Source organism: Pteronotus mesoamericanus, unplaced genomic scaffold (genome assembly GCF_021234165.1).
Source record: "Pteronotus mesoamericanus isolate MK-2021 breed Mesoamerican mustached bat unplaced genomic scaffold, CSHL_Meso_final scaffold_409, whole genome shotgun sequence".
Lineage (NCBI taxonomy): Eukaryota > Metazoa > Chordata > Mammalia > Chiroptera > Mormoopidae > Pteronotus > Pteronotus mesoamericanus.
In genome coordinates this window covers 700,465-714,225 of record NW_026555316.1, presented here as the reverse complement: position 1 = coordinate 714,225, position 13,761 = coordinate 700,465, and the positions used below count along the sequence as shown (strand labels likewise).

The window sequence follows — 13,761 nt, the reverse complement described above, 5'->3', positions numbered from 1 at the left end:
GGGAGTAGGGAGCCAGGACAGGAAAATGGCAGGGTGGGGTCAGAGGACAGGGACCCGGAGTCAGAGGACAGGGACCCGGGATCAGAGGGCCTCGGCTGGATGTGAGGTGGAGGCAGGCAACTCAGAACAGGGAGCAGCAGCACAGAGATGGACAAAGAGAGCCGGTCCCCGAGCCCTCTGGGCGTTTATGCCTTGGCCTCGGCTCCGGTCCCCGGCCCGAGAGGCCCTGCCTGGGCCGCCGCTCCCCTCGGGCACCCCGTCTCAGAGTCGCTTCGGTTTTTTCTTCTCCTTCGCCAGCCTGGCCTCCTCGGCGTCCTGGTCCTTTTCCAGTTTCATCCTGCTCACGCTCAGCGGGGTCCTGAAGTACCAGTCCTGGGTCGGGAGAGGAGGAGGGAGGAGGGGGAGGAGGAGTACACCGGCCGGCCCTCGGTCCCCCTCCTGACCTCACCCCTCCCATCTCTACCTGTGTCCCCCGCAGCCTTCTCTCCTCCCAGCCTGCGTCCTGCTGGAGCCGTGGGTGCTGCTGCCCCCGCCGGCTGCACCAGGCCAGGGTGCCAGCCCCTGCTGGGGCGAGCCCTTCTCCGCCCGCCCTGCGGCCCTCTCTGCTGTGCTCCTTCTGCCAGCCTGCCGCCCTGGGGGTGGCCGCTGACTCAGAGGTGGGGAAGCAAATGGCAGCTGGTACCAGAACCAACCACGGGCTCCCCGTCCACAAGCAGGGTATTCAGGGCCCCACTCTCGAGGAAGCCAGGGGAGCCAGTCCTGCCCACACGTCCCCTGACTTCTGTCCCCTCCCAGGCCAAGCTCCGCGGGGGAGCAGAGAGAGGAGCCCAGGCGTGCAGTGCGCCTGGGCCTTTAGAGAGCCGGCTCGCCGGATGGTGATGGCCCACCACACTCGCCCCTGGCTTCTGTCCCCGCCCCCCCGCCGCCACCAGCCCTAGTCTCACCTTCAGGGACTCCTCCTCCTCCCTGTGCACTGGCTCCAGCTTTGCCAGATGAGCCAAGAACTCTGAGGCCATCAGGGGCCGCTTGGGCAACTGCAGGATCCGCCGCTCGGTGAGCACCAATCGGATGGCTTGGAGGATGCGACTGGGCGTGTAGCCATCGGACACCTTGGCCAGGGTGCTGATGTCCAGGCTCTGGGTCACCTGGACCCCTTGGGTTTCCAGCATATGCTTCCAGAGCACTGCAGGCATGGGGGCGGGTGACACCAGGGGTCAGGGGGAGGGGACCCAGGGCAGGGGAGGCAGCGGGCGCCCCCGCCTACATCTGGAACGAGCTATGTGCTTCTGGAAAGCGAGCCTCTCCTCCCAGGAAGGAAGGGGTCACCCTCCCCTCTCAACACGAGGAAGCAAGACATGAGGACTTGGTGGCCTGTCTGTATCCAGGCAACCAGGCCAGGGCGCTCACTGGGCAGCTTGTGCAGCGCCAGCCCGTCCAGAGCTCCTGGCTGCAGAGGTGCTGCCCAGCGCAGAAGTGGGGGATGGGAAGAAGGGTGGGGAGGCTTTGGCAGGGGCGGCCCCGGACCCCTCCCCTGGCCCGTCTCCACATCCCCAGGCCCCACCGTAGCGAGAAGCGTAATCAGGCTGAGGCATGAAGAGAATCCGCTCGTAGGTCCGGCACAGCCCCTTCATCTCGGCCAGCTGCGGCTGGCTGGTGGTCCCTATCAGCATCACACGGTCTCCGGGCCCCAGCAGTTGCAGGGCCTTGGTGAGGTCCTTCTTTATTCGCTTTGGGTCCATCTGCTCTGGGGAGGGGGGGGTGGGGTTTGGGACATGGTGACTTATCCTCCGGGCCCCTCAGGGCTCAGGGCGCCTACCCATGCTCACGGGGGCCCTGAGAGGCAGACGGAGCAGCTGTCAGTCCTGCTTTAAGGATAAGGAAGTAAGGCAGGAGGAGCACAGGGGGCTGATCCAAGGCCACACAGCAGGTGACGCTTGCAGCAGCCTGCCAGGGCTCAGGCTGCCTGCCCACGGCCCCTCACCTCCTCCTCCTCCTTTGGGACCTTCTTGTAGAAAGTCTTCTCGGCATTCCCAATCCAGATCACCGAGGGCTGTAGGAGCCGAGCCACCTGGATGGGCCAGAGAGCGGACACCTGACGTTGGCTATCCCTGCGCAAGGCTCACCTGCCCGTCGGGTCCCACCCAGGGGCAGGGCCAGACTGGGGCGACGGTGACCTCGGTGCTCCAGCTTCAATTCCCACACCCTGCCAGCCCCGCCTGCCGGCCCTTCCCGCACACATCGCACCTCAGTGTGAGCTGAGCCCCTGTCCTCCCCGGGGAGTGGGGGTAGCTTCATCTTAAGCCTCACCTCTCCTTCCATTTCCCCCTCCTCCCCCATTACCGGGGCTTCAGGTGTCCGCAAGCTCCTAGCAGGGCTTGGTAAGGACCTCGCCAGCTCCTGAAGTCACACGGGCAGGGCACAGGGGTGACCTCCCCAGCACAAAGCCCGCCCTGCTCTTTTGTCACAGCCTGAGAACTAGAAGTACCAAACCTTAAAGACGATATGCACTATCATCTGCGCCCCGATCTTGCCCGGGTATTTCTCCTGCAGGTTGGTAGGTGACAGGTCGAACAGGTTGGCCCCGGTTTCTGTGCACACGGCATTGACCAGCATCTTCTTCCCCATGCCGGACGGGCCCACCAGGAGGATGGAGCGGATGAGGGGGGCCATGGAGTGTATATCTGGGGAGCCTGAGAGGGGAAACAGGGGCCAGAGGCAGGCGGTGGTCTGTCGGCGGGCGCACGGGTGGGTCACTGTGCCAGGTGAGGCCGGAGGTCCGGGGCTGGGCGGGGAGAGGTTCCGGTCCTGGCTGCACTGCCGCCCGCCCGCCGTGGCCTGAGCAGTCAGTCCCCAGACAAGCTGGCCGAGAGCAGCAGCCTGGGGGACTCCCAGCGACTTAGCACGATGACTGCACGTGGGTGTCAGAAGGGAACCCTCTGCCCCTTCCCATGTCCCTTCTGTTTCCCATGCCATCTGTTCCCACCCTTGCACTGAGAAGAAGTGCAACTAAAGGGCGTGGGACCAACCGCTTCCGAAAGACTCCAGTCTTCTGGGAATGGGGCAGGCGATGGGACGTCACTGGCGATTAAGTAACGGGCTGGAAGTGTGGGCTCCTCGACAGGCCGAGAGCCCGCATGACCTCTGGGTGGCCCAGGCTGGGCATGACCTCCAGCAGGGGCGGGGGCCGGCAGGAGGAGTCCACCACCGGTCCGGCGCGGGCCTTTGGAGCCGCAGGCTGCACGTGGCCTCCTCGGCCAGGCTCCGCCCCTCCCCCCCCCCGGCTCCCCTCCCCGGGGCCTCTCACCAAGCCTGAGGACCCCGTACAAGGCCACGTTCTGTCGAATGTCAAACAGGGAAGGCATGGGAACCTTGTTGCTCAAACTCAGAGTGGATCCAAGGTAGAGGAAGTCACCTGGGGGACAGGTGGCCGCCTGGTGAGTGGCGGCCCCTTGGGTAGGGCAAAGAAAGGGAGCCCCCTGGGGAGAAGGTCTGCCTCAGAGGGCAACGGTCGGCCGCCAGCACGGCCAAGGCGGGGGGCCCTGGGCACCGTTCCTCCGCCCACGGGCAGGCGCAGGGGAGGGCCTCACCGACAAAGTCCTTCAGGGCCACTGTCTTGCTCTTCTTAAGGAGGCCGCAGACAACGAGCTCTTCAAACAGGGAGGACACAGACCTGGCAGAGGGTGGCAGAGCAGGGGTCCCGAGGATGAAGGGACACGGAGACAGAGTTGAGTGTGGGGTATTGTCTCAGGCAGGAGGAGAGGGGCTGCGGGGCCCCCTCTGCCCCACATCCTGCGGTCAATATCAACGGTGCCACTGGACCGCCAGTGTCAGGAGCCGCGACCCCAGCCCACGGGCCCAGAAGGCCGTCTGCCCACCCACAGGGCATGCTCTGTGGGCGGAGGGGGTGTGGGAAGGACCGGCCCCCTCTGTGACACTCCGCCCCTCAGCCTGCTCCCGGCCCAAAGTCGCTCGGGTGACCCATCACCCTCTCCCTTGAAACCACATTTAAGGCACGCGCCTGGGAGGGGGGGCTGTTAAAGTAGCTAATGTCAATGTGCTCACGACCCTTTTCTCTAGAGGAGTGAGTAGAAAGGGACCACTAACAAGTCCCTTGATGCCCCAGAGTGGGATGTCCAGGGGGAGGTGGCTTTGGAGGGGACAAAGCTGCTTAAGGCAGAGTTTGGAAGGAGCGTTTAGAACGATACTCCACGACTGTCCTCCTCTGCGCCATCATTTCAAAGCATGTTCTTATGCTTCTGTGTGATTGTCACAGCTCTCCTGTGAGTTTGGCAGTAGAGGTGCTTGGTTAATCAGGACAGGGAGTCAGAGGGGTTAAGGGACTGTCCCGAGGTCACATAGCAAGAGAACCAGGACCAGCCGTCGCGCGCGCTCCACCACCCACCGTCGAGCGGAGGGTCTGCTACCTGTCCGGGGTCAGGTCTTTCTCCTTCTTCTTCCCACCTGTCTTCCCAGCTTTATTCTAGTTGGAAACAAACACGTAGGAAATTGCCCTGTGTCCTTGCCTCCCCTACCACGTGCCCTCTCCTGTCCCAGTCAGGCCCCCCATCTTGCCTTTGGAGCCTTGAAGTGTCTCTCCACCTCCCGGTCCACAGCCAGGCGCAGGTTCTTCAGCTCTTGACGCATCAGCTCATCCACCTGCGGAGAGAGCAGCGCGTGGAGGGGCTGCCGGGGCGGGGTGGGGGTGGGGAGCGGGAGGGCCGGCGGGAGAGGCGATGGTGGAGGCCGGGGTGGAGAGGGCGACAGCAGCCTCAGAGCAGAGTCCAATGAGCCCAGTGGAGGCAGCAGGGGGCCACCAACCTTCCTGTGTTGGTTCTTCCGGAATCTGTGGCCTTGGCACTTGGCCCTGGTCCCTGCATCTTTCCCCATTCAGTCCAAATCCATATTCTGCTCATGCAAGAGCCCTGCTCTCACCTGGCATCCGTGTGGGGAGAAGCCCCCGGGGGGAGTAGGCGGGCTTTCAGCTGACGCCCCAGACCCACTCGTTAGTGGCCGTGTGGCCACGAAGGGTCGCATGGCCTCAGTCTCATTTTTTCACAAGTCACATTGGGAAAATCATGGTGCTCACCTCAGGGGTCATTGGGAAGATCACGCCACCAAACTTCCCGGGGGCACATGGAAGGAGCTCTTTGAGTGTTGGTGAGGATAATGGTGGGTGCGACCCCGGCTCAAGGCACCCCCATTCCCTCACCTCCAGGCCGGGGGGAGAAAGAGGGGCCCGGGGAGGCAGAGGACAGTGGGGACAGAGACGGGCCGAGATGGGCCATGCAGGAAGGCAGTGCCTAGTGGACGCTACACAGGATGAGCAGGCTGTGGGCGCGAGGAGAGCGGGGACAGAGGGGGCAGAGCCCGAAGCAGCTGGGGGCCCTGTGGGGAGCAGGGCCCTGCAAGGAGGCCCCGAGCCAGCGCGCCCACCTGGATCCGGATCTCCTGCTCCATTTCCTTCCTCTTCTCCACCCGGAGGGCCTCGGAATCAAAATCCTGCTTGGGGAGCCTGCCGTCATGCCGGTTCTGCCACACACCTGAGCGCAGGGAGACGGAGGGGGTGCGGGTCAGAGCCCGGGTGTACTCACACGCACACACCCGCACGCCCGCGCACGCGGGCCAGGAGCCTGACCGAGGCTGGTCCGCCTCTGCCTCCCTGTGTCCCTCTGTCCCTCTGTCCGTCTCTCATACCCCTGCGCACACGCAGGCCAGGAGCCTGACGCCAGCCTCACCCTGTTACCAGACACTGCTCCTCCCCAGGCCACAGAGAGAGGCCTGATCCGAAGGCCTGTGACCGCAGGATTCAGACCAAACCTGTAACGCCCCCTTCCTGCGTCCCCCTTTGGCATTGTCACCCCCAGTGCGCCACCTCCTGGCCCGCACGGCACATGTCCACTTTGCCCAGGACCAGGGGTCACTCCGAGGCCCCACAGGCCCGCACAGCTCCCCAGCCGCCGCGCCCCTTACTTTTATACTCCTCATGCCCAGCGCTGATCAGGGGTATAGATTTGGAGGGCAACACTTTCAGCATTGCATCTGCTTCCTAGAACAGAAACACCCTTTGACCTTGAGCTCCTCACCTTCACCCTTCACAAACTCTGACCCCAGTTCTCACCCAGCCCAGCCCTCCCACCAGGTGACGGTCCTCTGAGACCCGGCTCCCGGCCCCCTCGGTCCTCCCGTCCAGGCGCTTGCCTCACCCCTTTTCCGGTCTTGTCTTTTGCCCCTTTCTTCTCTCTTTCCTTTTTTTGGTCTTGGTCCTTTTTTTTGCTCTCCTGGACCTGCATCTCCAGTTCCATTTTCACCTGTGACCAAGGATAAAAGAGGTTTTGGAGAAGACCAAGGGCGTGTTATAGGAGCAAGAGAACCCAGGGCCTGGGGCTGGGGTGGACTGAGGCCTGGGGAACTTGTGGGTCCAGATGGCTGAGTCTCTGGAGACTTCCCTGGGGTCCAGGAGGAGGGGCCCCCGGTGACCAAGCGCTCTGACCAGGGCGGCTGCTCTCTCTGGGCCCGCGGGTGGCAGAGCTACAGTAGCCTCCGCAGACATTCCCGCTCCGCGGCCAAGGGCGCCTTCTCCGGACAGGGGGGCCCCTCGCCCCGTGCAGCCTTCGTCCCTGTATAGATGTCCCCGGCCCCTCAGCCTGCATTGAGGCGGCCCTCGCCCCGCCCCCCAGGGCCACCCTCCGCTTATGCTCAGTACCCTCTGCAACCTCAGACCAACCAGCCCCAGAGGGCCTCCTGCCCCCCTTTTCCACCGAGGGTACCTGTTCTGGAGTCTTGTCTGAGAAGATCAGGTAGGACCCACCTGAAGACTCATCTGGGTAATCAGGGAATTGGCCAGTAAGGGCGCTAAGTAAACACAAGATGGTGGGAGAGATGGGCAGGTGGGCGGAGGAATGGAGGGCCGGTGGGCGGGCGAGGGGTGGGTAGAAGGGTGGGCAGACAGATGAAGAGACGGTAGCGAGGAGCATGGGGAGAGATAAAGGACCAGGAAGACGGAGGGAGAGCAGGAAGGAACAGACAGTCACAGAATAGAAAGGACAGGTTACTCAGGGGGTGTTCCTGACACTTTCCCCATTTTATTCTGGCATTTTCTCTTCCCTGTGGGGAAACAGGAAGTCGTGTGTGGAGATGGCCCTGCTGGTTGGGGCCCCCAGGTCTAAGCCCATGTGCCAGCAACATGTGGGTGGCAGGGGGGTGCATGGAGACAGGGCCCAGGCTAGACCAGGGGACAAGACAGGGCTGGGCGGGGGCGAAGAGGGGCAGGGGTTGGCGGTTGAGTCGGCTGAGGCTGGGGACACTGACTGGCACTCGATGAACCACTGTCGGATTTGCTCCTGAATCCTCTCCTTCATGGCGGGCCCCTCGGTCTCTCTGAGGTAGCTCTGGACCTTCACCATGGCCGATTGGAGCTCCTCCTCCTTCTCCAGCTGGAGGAGCCTCCTGGCATCCTCCCCGCGACCAGCCTGGGACAGGACACCCAAGGGCTCCTCCGGGCTGGGCGATGGGAGCTGGGGACGTGGAGAGGGGGCCGAGGGACTCAGAGTGCGGGGGCCCCGGCCTCAGGCCCACACACCTGCCCCCGCGCATCCCCAACACATGTGCCTCGCATGCACACCCGCACGGAACGCCGGGCATGCCTGCATCGGGAGAAATTGTGTTTGGAGCCGAAACTCGTCTGTGTAAATTACTCTGATAATGAGTTTGCTAGATGCATCCGGGCGGGCCCCCCTGCCCGCTCTCTCAGCACACCCTCCCCTGCGAGCCGGCGGCCCCAGCCCCCACCCGCACCCCCGCCCAGCGCCCGCCTTGGCAGCCTCGCTCGCAGCCACTTTCCCGCCTCATTGGCTCCCAAATGTATTTTAAATATCACTGTGCGCAGAGACAATTACTGAAAACGCTGAGCTCACACTGCTGATGGGCCCGGGCGGCCGGGCTCATTCCTCACCCACTGCCGCGCCATGCCCCCCTGCCCCCGCCCCACCAAAGCCTGACCCCGGGCCTCCTGGGGGCTCAGCTCCTCAGCCCCCCAACAAGTCTCGGACCTCCATTCCTGTGCAGCAAACCCTGGCCCCTCTCTCCTCTGAAGCCCCCAAGCCTCCTGGAGGGGCCATCCCGGCCCAGTCTCCCGTCCCTCTGGGGCCCCTAGCCCCCTGTATCAGCCAGGCCTCCGTGGGCTCTGGCCACCGCAAAGCCCCATCCCAGGGGCCCTATCCCTTGCCCCGTCGCCCGGGGTGACCAGCTGGAGGAAGGAAGCATCGGAGAACAGAGGCCAGGCCAATCCAGCGAGGAGGGCCTGTTCACGGCCTGCGCACGCAGCCGGGGTCTGCCCCCTCACCCCCTGCACGCACCCACGTGCACACTCACGCTTACCTTGTGGCAGTCGCACTTAGCCCTTCTCCTTCTGTGCAGAGGAGAAGCAAGTCTGGGGCCCCCAGAGCAAGTGGGGAGCCCATGGCCCTAAAAACGCTCCCGGGCGAGTGCTGTGCCCCATCTCAGATGGGCCCTGTGGTTCTCCCACTGGGCGGGGGCTTTCGCACCTCTGCTGGGCCTGGCCGAGCAGCCCCTCCTCCAGCCTGGCACGCAGATATGGCGTCCAGGATACACAGTGCTATGATCCCTCCTCCCATGCCCACATTTGAGATCCCTTTAGGGGCTCTAGGAGAGGGCAGGTGGGCAGGGCCATGGCCTGACCAGGGCTGTCCTGTCCTTCCCTTTTTCTCAGCCAAACCCCGAAGGACCCTTTGGGTCCCCCAGCGCTGGCCGGGCCCTTCCGGCACGCCCAGCCCAGTCCTGAGTAGGGGTGCTGTGGGCGGCGAGGGCTGTATGGGCCACACTCTGGTGGGGGGCACAGGGCGGTGAGCCGAGGGGAGGCGCGCCTTGCTCTGGCCAGCCCTGGGCCCCCCCCCCGGCCCCCACCGCAGCCAGGGCAGGACTCACCATGCCGATGAACTCCATCTCCCTTTGCCGGTCCTGCTGAGTGCGCTTCCTCTGCAGGTAACCCTTCCACACCTAAGGGGACACAGGCCCGGACACTCCCCACACTGCATGTCTCCGGGACTGCGGCTCCAGGGCTCAGCCCAGGGCGGAGCAGCAGCTACTCTCTCCAGAAGGTCGGCTACCAGAGGTTTGGGTGGGAGGTGGAGGGCAGGCTGGGGAGGCGCCTGAGCAGAAAGGCCCAGAGCAGGGCGGGGCAGGGGAGCAGCCAAGCCATCCAGCTCCAAGGCTTTGTTCCCTCAGGCCCCCAGGCCCCCAGAAACCCCCTCCTCATCCCCAGCCTTGAACCTGCTGCATCTTTTGAGGCACAGACCAAAGTGCCACCTCCTCCAAGAAGCACTCCAGTCTCAGCATATCCATAGCCTTTGAAGTAAAGACTCGATTCCACCCAGGCACATAACCGTTAGTGCCATGGGGACTCTGGAGTGCCCTGAATTAATTCCTACATTTTCGACACAAGGAAACTGAGGCTGGAGGCGGGACACGGTCTCTCTCAGGCCCAGAGCCTGTCACTGCGGAGCTGAGACCAGGGCGGGGTTTCCCGACCCGTCGCCCAGACCGTCAGCTGCTCTAAGGCCTGTGACAGCCTGGTGCCAGCAGGTGGAGGGGGGCACCCAGCAGAGGGAGCAGGGCCGGCTCCTGCCCCGGCTCCTGGGACCAGCAGAGGCAAGACCCCCAACAGCGGCCTTTGATTAGTGTATGTACCGGACAACTTGAAGATGGGGAAGTAGGATTTCCATGCTTTGATGTCTGGCAACAAGGCCAGAGTGACTTGATTTGTCTCCCAAGGGGAGGTACGGCTCTATCTTTGGGCCCTTCTCTCAAAAGTCTCGCTTTACCGAGCCCTGCAGGCGAGGGCCGCCACCTCCTCCGTGGGGAGGCCGGACATTGGGCTGGACACCCAAACACAGGGGCTCCGACTGGGACACTCTGCTTAGTGGTCAATAATCAAAAGCTATCCCACGTGTAAAGGATATCTGTTCTCAGGGGGGATGTCTGTTGGTTGACTGGTTTGCTTTTGGGTTTTGGTAGAAGGCGGTTCTAAGTTTCCTCTGTTGGGCTGGCAGACAGAGGATTTTGAGGCCCGGGTCTTGAGGGAGGAGGAGAGACAAGCCCAGCCCCACGCCAGTCACCCTGGGCCTGCGTCCGGGAAGGAAAGGTGGCCAGGGACTCCTGCGACCGCGCAGGACTCGGAACCCGGAACTCTGGAGTGGGGCGTTTACAGCGAATGCTGTGGGAATTCCCAGCCGCGAGAGTGGCGAGCACTCCTTGAGGGTGGCAGTGCCGGAACTCTGGGCCGGGGCCCCTTTCTGCAGTGACATTGTCCCGCGGCCCCTCCGGCATCGTCAGGCTGGTAGCCTCTGCCGCCCCGCCTCGTGGGCCATGAGAGACAGGTGGGCCCACATGCTGAGGGGACAGCGGGGGCTGGGAGGTGTGGAATGGCCGCCAGAACAGTGAGACGGCACAGGGGCAGCGGGGGACGGGGTGGCGGCTCTGCAGTGAGCAGGATGGGGTACGAGCACGTCAGTCCCGTGTTAAAGGAGAGGGTGACTCCAGACGGCCCAGACGTTGAGGACGCCTGGATCACATCATGTTCTCTTCATCACATTTCCCTTCGCCTCAGCCGCCAGGAGGCTCAGGGTACCTGTTAGTGACTTGTTTTTAACAGTCTGAAGAGTTTCTGAAATGATCATTTTGTCCTGCTACCTAATTCTGATCCTTCTCCCCTAATTATAAGATCCTTTTGTTTCTAGGGCTTTTATGCTATCCCACTTCAAGTCCTTTTGGGGAAAAAGATGTGCAATAGAATAAATAATGACCAAATAAGATACATGATTGTTGACTTATAAAGGTCCCTCATTTAGGATCTAGTTTTGTGGCCACGGCATCCAGGCACCTGCAACCTCTGTCATCAATTGCTAAGCCAGGTGGGCTTCCTGGAGGAGGTGACTGCCTTGTCCTTCTTTCTGGATGCTGTCGCGTTACCTTCTGAATGGTGATAGCTGCCTGGTCCTGGCTGAACTTGGGCCGCCCGCCCTCCCTCATCTTCCGATTCCGCTCCTCCTCTCTCTGAATCTCGCGAACGAAGGCGGCTCGGAGCCGGCCTTGCCTGGCCCGCTCGGCTGTTTGCAGCAGGGTTATAGCGTCAGCCCGGGAGATTTCTGGAAAGCGCTGGCCAGGGCCAAGAATGAGGAAAGGCTTGCTTTCAGGTGAGCAGCTGGGAAACCAGACACAAGGACAAGCTGGGGGCGGGGTCCTCCCTGAGCATCTGGGTGCTCTAGTGCTGCCCCTTTGTCTTGGTGGTGGAAGGTTACAAGGACTTAAGAGCAGCCTTGAAGGAGGCCAGAGGTTACCCAAAGAGCACTCTCAGGTGGGTGCAGGGTGGGCTGGCATCTCTGTTCCAGGAGCAGGGGCTATGGGAGGGGTCTGGGGGGTGTCCCCTTGACTTGCCTCCAGAGGGGACACTGGCTGTATCCTGCCCAGGATCTCTGCCAGCATGAGCGCTCGCTCGTGCAGAGTGGTGGACTGCTCCCGCCGGAAGTATTTGGGGATTGGAACCTCCAGGTCTGCCTTTGGGGCAAGATGGGGGACGGAGAGTCGGGAATCAGGAACCGGGCTGTCCGGCTGATCCGTTACTATTTTGGCTGCTTATACAGATCTCAGCACCATTTTCTTCCAGGCTAGAGCCCCGCCGTGAGAATGTGTCCTCCCTCTCTCCCCTGCCTCGACCGTGTGGCCAGAGTTGAATCCCAGAGGATGATGTTAACAGGCAGTGGCTGCAAAGCTGGCCATGCACCAGAATCGACTGAGAAGCTCTTAAAATGCAGGCTCCCAGGCCTTCCCTAGACCTCCACATCAGAATGGCAGGGCGTGGAGAATCTGTTTGCTTGTTTGTTTGTTTGTTTGTTTGTTTGTTTTTCCAAGTCCACAGCCGAGTCTGATGCAGGTGGCAGGGAAGCTGACCCTGCCTCGGCCGGAGCAGTGAGCCGCGCCCTTGGGGCCCATGGCGGGAGGCCGCCGCTGGAGCTCTGTGCTCTGGAGCCTGCTGGTGCATTCAGATCACCTGAGGGTCTTGTTAAAATGCAGGTGCAGATGAGTAGGTTTGGGGTGCAGCCAGAGATTCCGCATTTCTAACAGGCTCCTGGGTAATACTGATGCTGTTGGTCCCAGGACCGCACTTTGAGGAGCAAGCCTCTTAGAGGACTCTTTGCTGTTCCCCCGCAGTTCATGAGTCTTCCCAGCCACGAGAGACCTCCAGCCAATCCCACATCTACTTGCATGCACCCCCACCCCCACACGCACCCCATCCCCGAAGCCCCTCTCGCGAGACCCAGTCGCATCCCCCATGCATCTGCGTGCCCTCCCTCTCTCGCAGGCTTCCCAGGGAGGTGAAGACCAGCCCCACCCCCACCCTCCGCTGGCGTGGGCCTGGCCCTGCGCTGCCACCGCACCGGAGTGAGCTTGCAGTCCTGCAGCACGTGGTCCAGGCAGTGGAATTCGCGCAGGTCTGCGCGCACCATCTCCTCCTTGAGCTCCAGGACGCGGCCCGCCACGCTGTCCAGCAGGCGCCGTAGCAGCCGGCGCTTCTGCGGCTGCACCATCTGGTCGTAGAGGGTGTCGAACTGGCGCAGCAGCCCCAGGTAGTACAGGAAGAGCACCGAGAGCCGGTACTGGAAGGACTTCCGCTGCCGTTTGGGCACCGGTTGGAGCAGGGGCTGCTCCTGGTCCAGCAGCTCTTGCAGGGTCACGTGGGAGGAGTCCCAGAGGCGTTGGTAAGCTCTGGAGAAGGAGGCAGCGTGCGCTGGGGTGCTGTGCACATCAGAGGCGTGGGAATGTGGGTGTGGGTGGTGGGGGGCGTGGATGCTGCTGAGCCTTTTGAGGAGTGTGGACTCAGGTTGCAGAAAGTGTGAGGTTAAGGTGGAGCTCGGTGTCGTGAGAGCTCCTCAGGGGGAGGAGAGGGTAGCCCGGGGCTTGGGGGTGTGAGGTTGGGGTTCCCATGGGAGAGAAGAATGGCCGCGGCTCTCAGGGGCTCCCTGCAGGGAAGAAGCCCCTCTGAGTCAGCAGGCAGCAGTCCATCCAGCGTGAGGGTGCAGCGCCGGGTGGTCTGAGATGATGGGTGGCAGGTGGGGTGCGGGGTGAGTGCAGAGCAAGGTCCCTTCCCCAGGGCAGAGCCCTGGTTCTGGACTTCACAGTCCAGAGAACGTCTGAGGAGCGAAAGCTGACTGCAGGCTGGGGCAGCCGGGGTTGCTGTATGACAGTCTGTGGGCCAGGCCAGCCAGCACAGACCCCGCCCCGTGGCCCCAGCCCAGCAGGACCGTGAGCAGGAGGCAGCTGGCTCTTTGCTTCCCCAGCCCTGGGGGCTCCACTCCAGCCCCCACTCACCCCTCAGACATGGCGCCCCCTCCCCACACTGTCCTTGTTGAGCTGGTCGCAGACTAGTGGACCTCTGTGGTTCCACTCTGACTCCACCCCCAAAAGAGCCCATTGTCCCAATGTTCTAAGGCTGTGAGGGGGACAATGGGGGACCCATCACAGAGGATGTTCTGGAAGCAGCACCATGAAGGGAGGGCCGGCTCCCTCATAGCAGGCCTGGGAAAGTTAGGGCAGAATGTGGGGTCAGCTTTTCTTGTGAGGATCAAATAAAAGAATGGGCCGTGTTGGAAGTCACCCAGTAACAGCAAGGCTCTGGTGAATGTGAGCCCTAAAAGTATTGCTGCAGCTGCGCATCTCAGCTGGGGGAACCGCATACTCCTTAATGCA

At 62.7% G+C, this 13,761-nt stretch overlaps 1 protein-coding gene across 1 annotated transcript; it reads right to left on the bottom strand.

Annotated features, from left to right (window-relative positions):
* Positions 1–261: 261 nt before the first annotated feature.
* On the bottom strand, positions 262–13,394 carry IQCA1L (IQ motif containing with AAA domain 1 like). The gene is made up of 19 exons (XM_054593431.1): positions 13,384–13,394; positions 12,453–12,780; positions 11,452–11,571; positions 10,987–11,172; positions 8,944–9,015; positions 7,309–7,514; positions 6,768–6,852; positions 6,204–6,308; positions 5,971–6,046; positions 5,434–5,540; positions 4,573–4,656; positions 4,425–4,480; positions 3,588–3,670; positions 3,305–3,412; positions 2,491–2,690; positions 1,982–2,068; positions 1,562–1,739; positions 945–1,183; positions 262–372 (listed from the first exon to the last, which is right to left on the bottom strand). The coding sequence occupies exons 1-19, from the start codon at positions 13,392–13,394 to the stop codon at positions 262–264; spliced, it is 2,442 nt and encodes an 813-aa protein (XP_054449406.1).
* Positions 13,395–13,761: the final 367 nt, after the last annotated feature.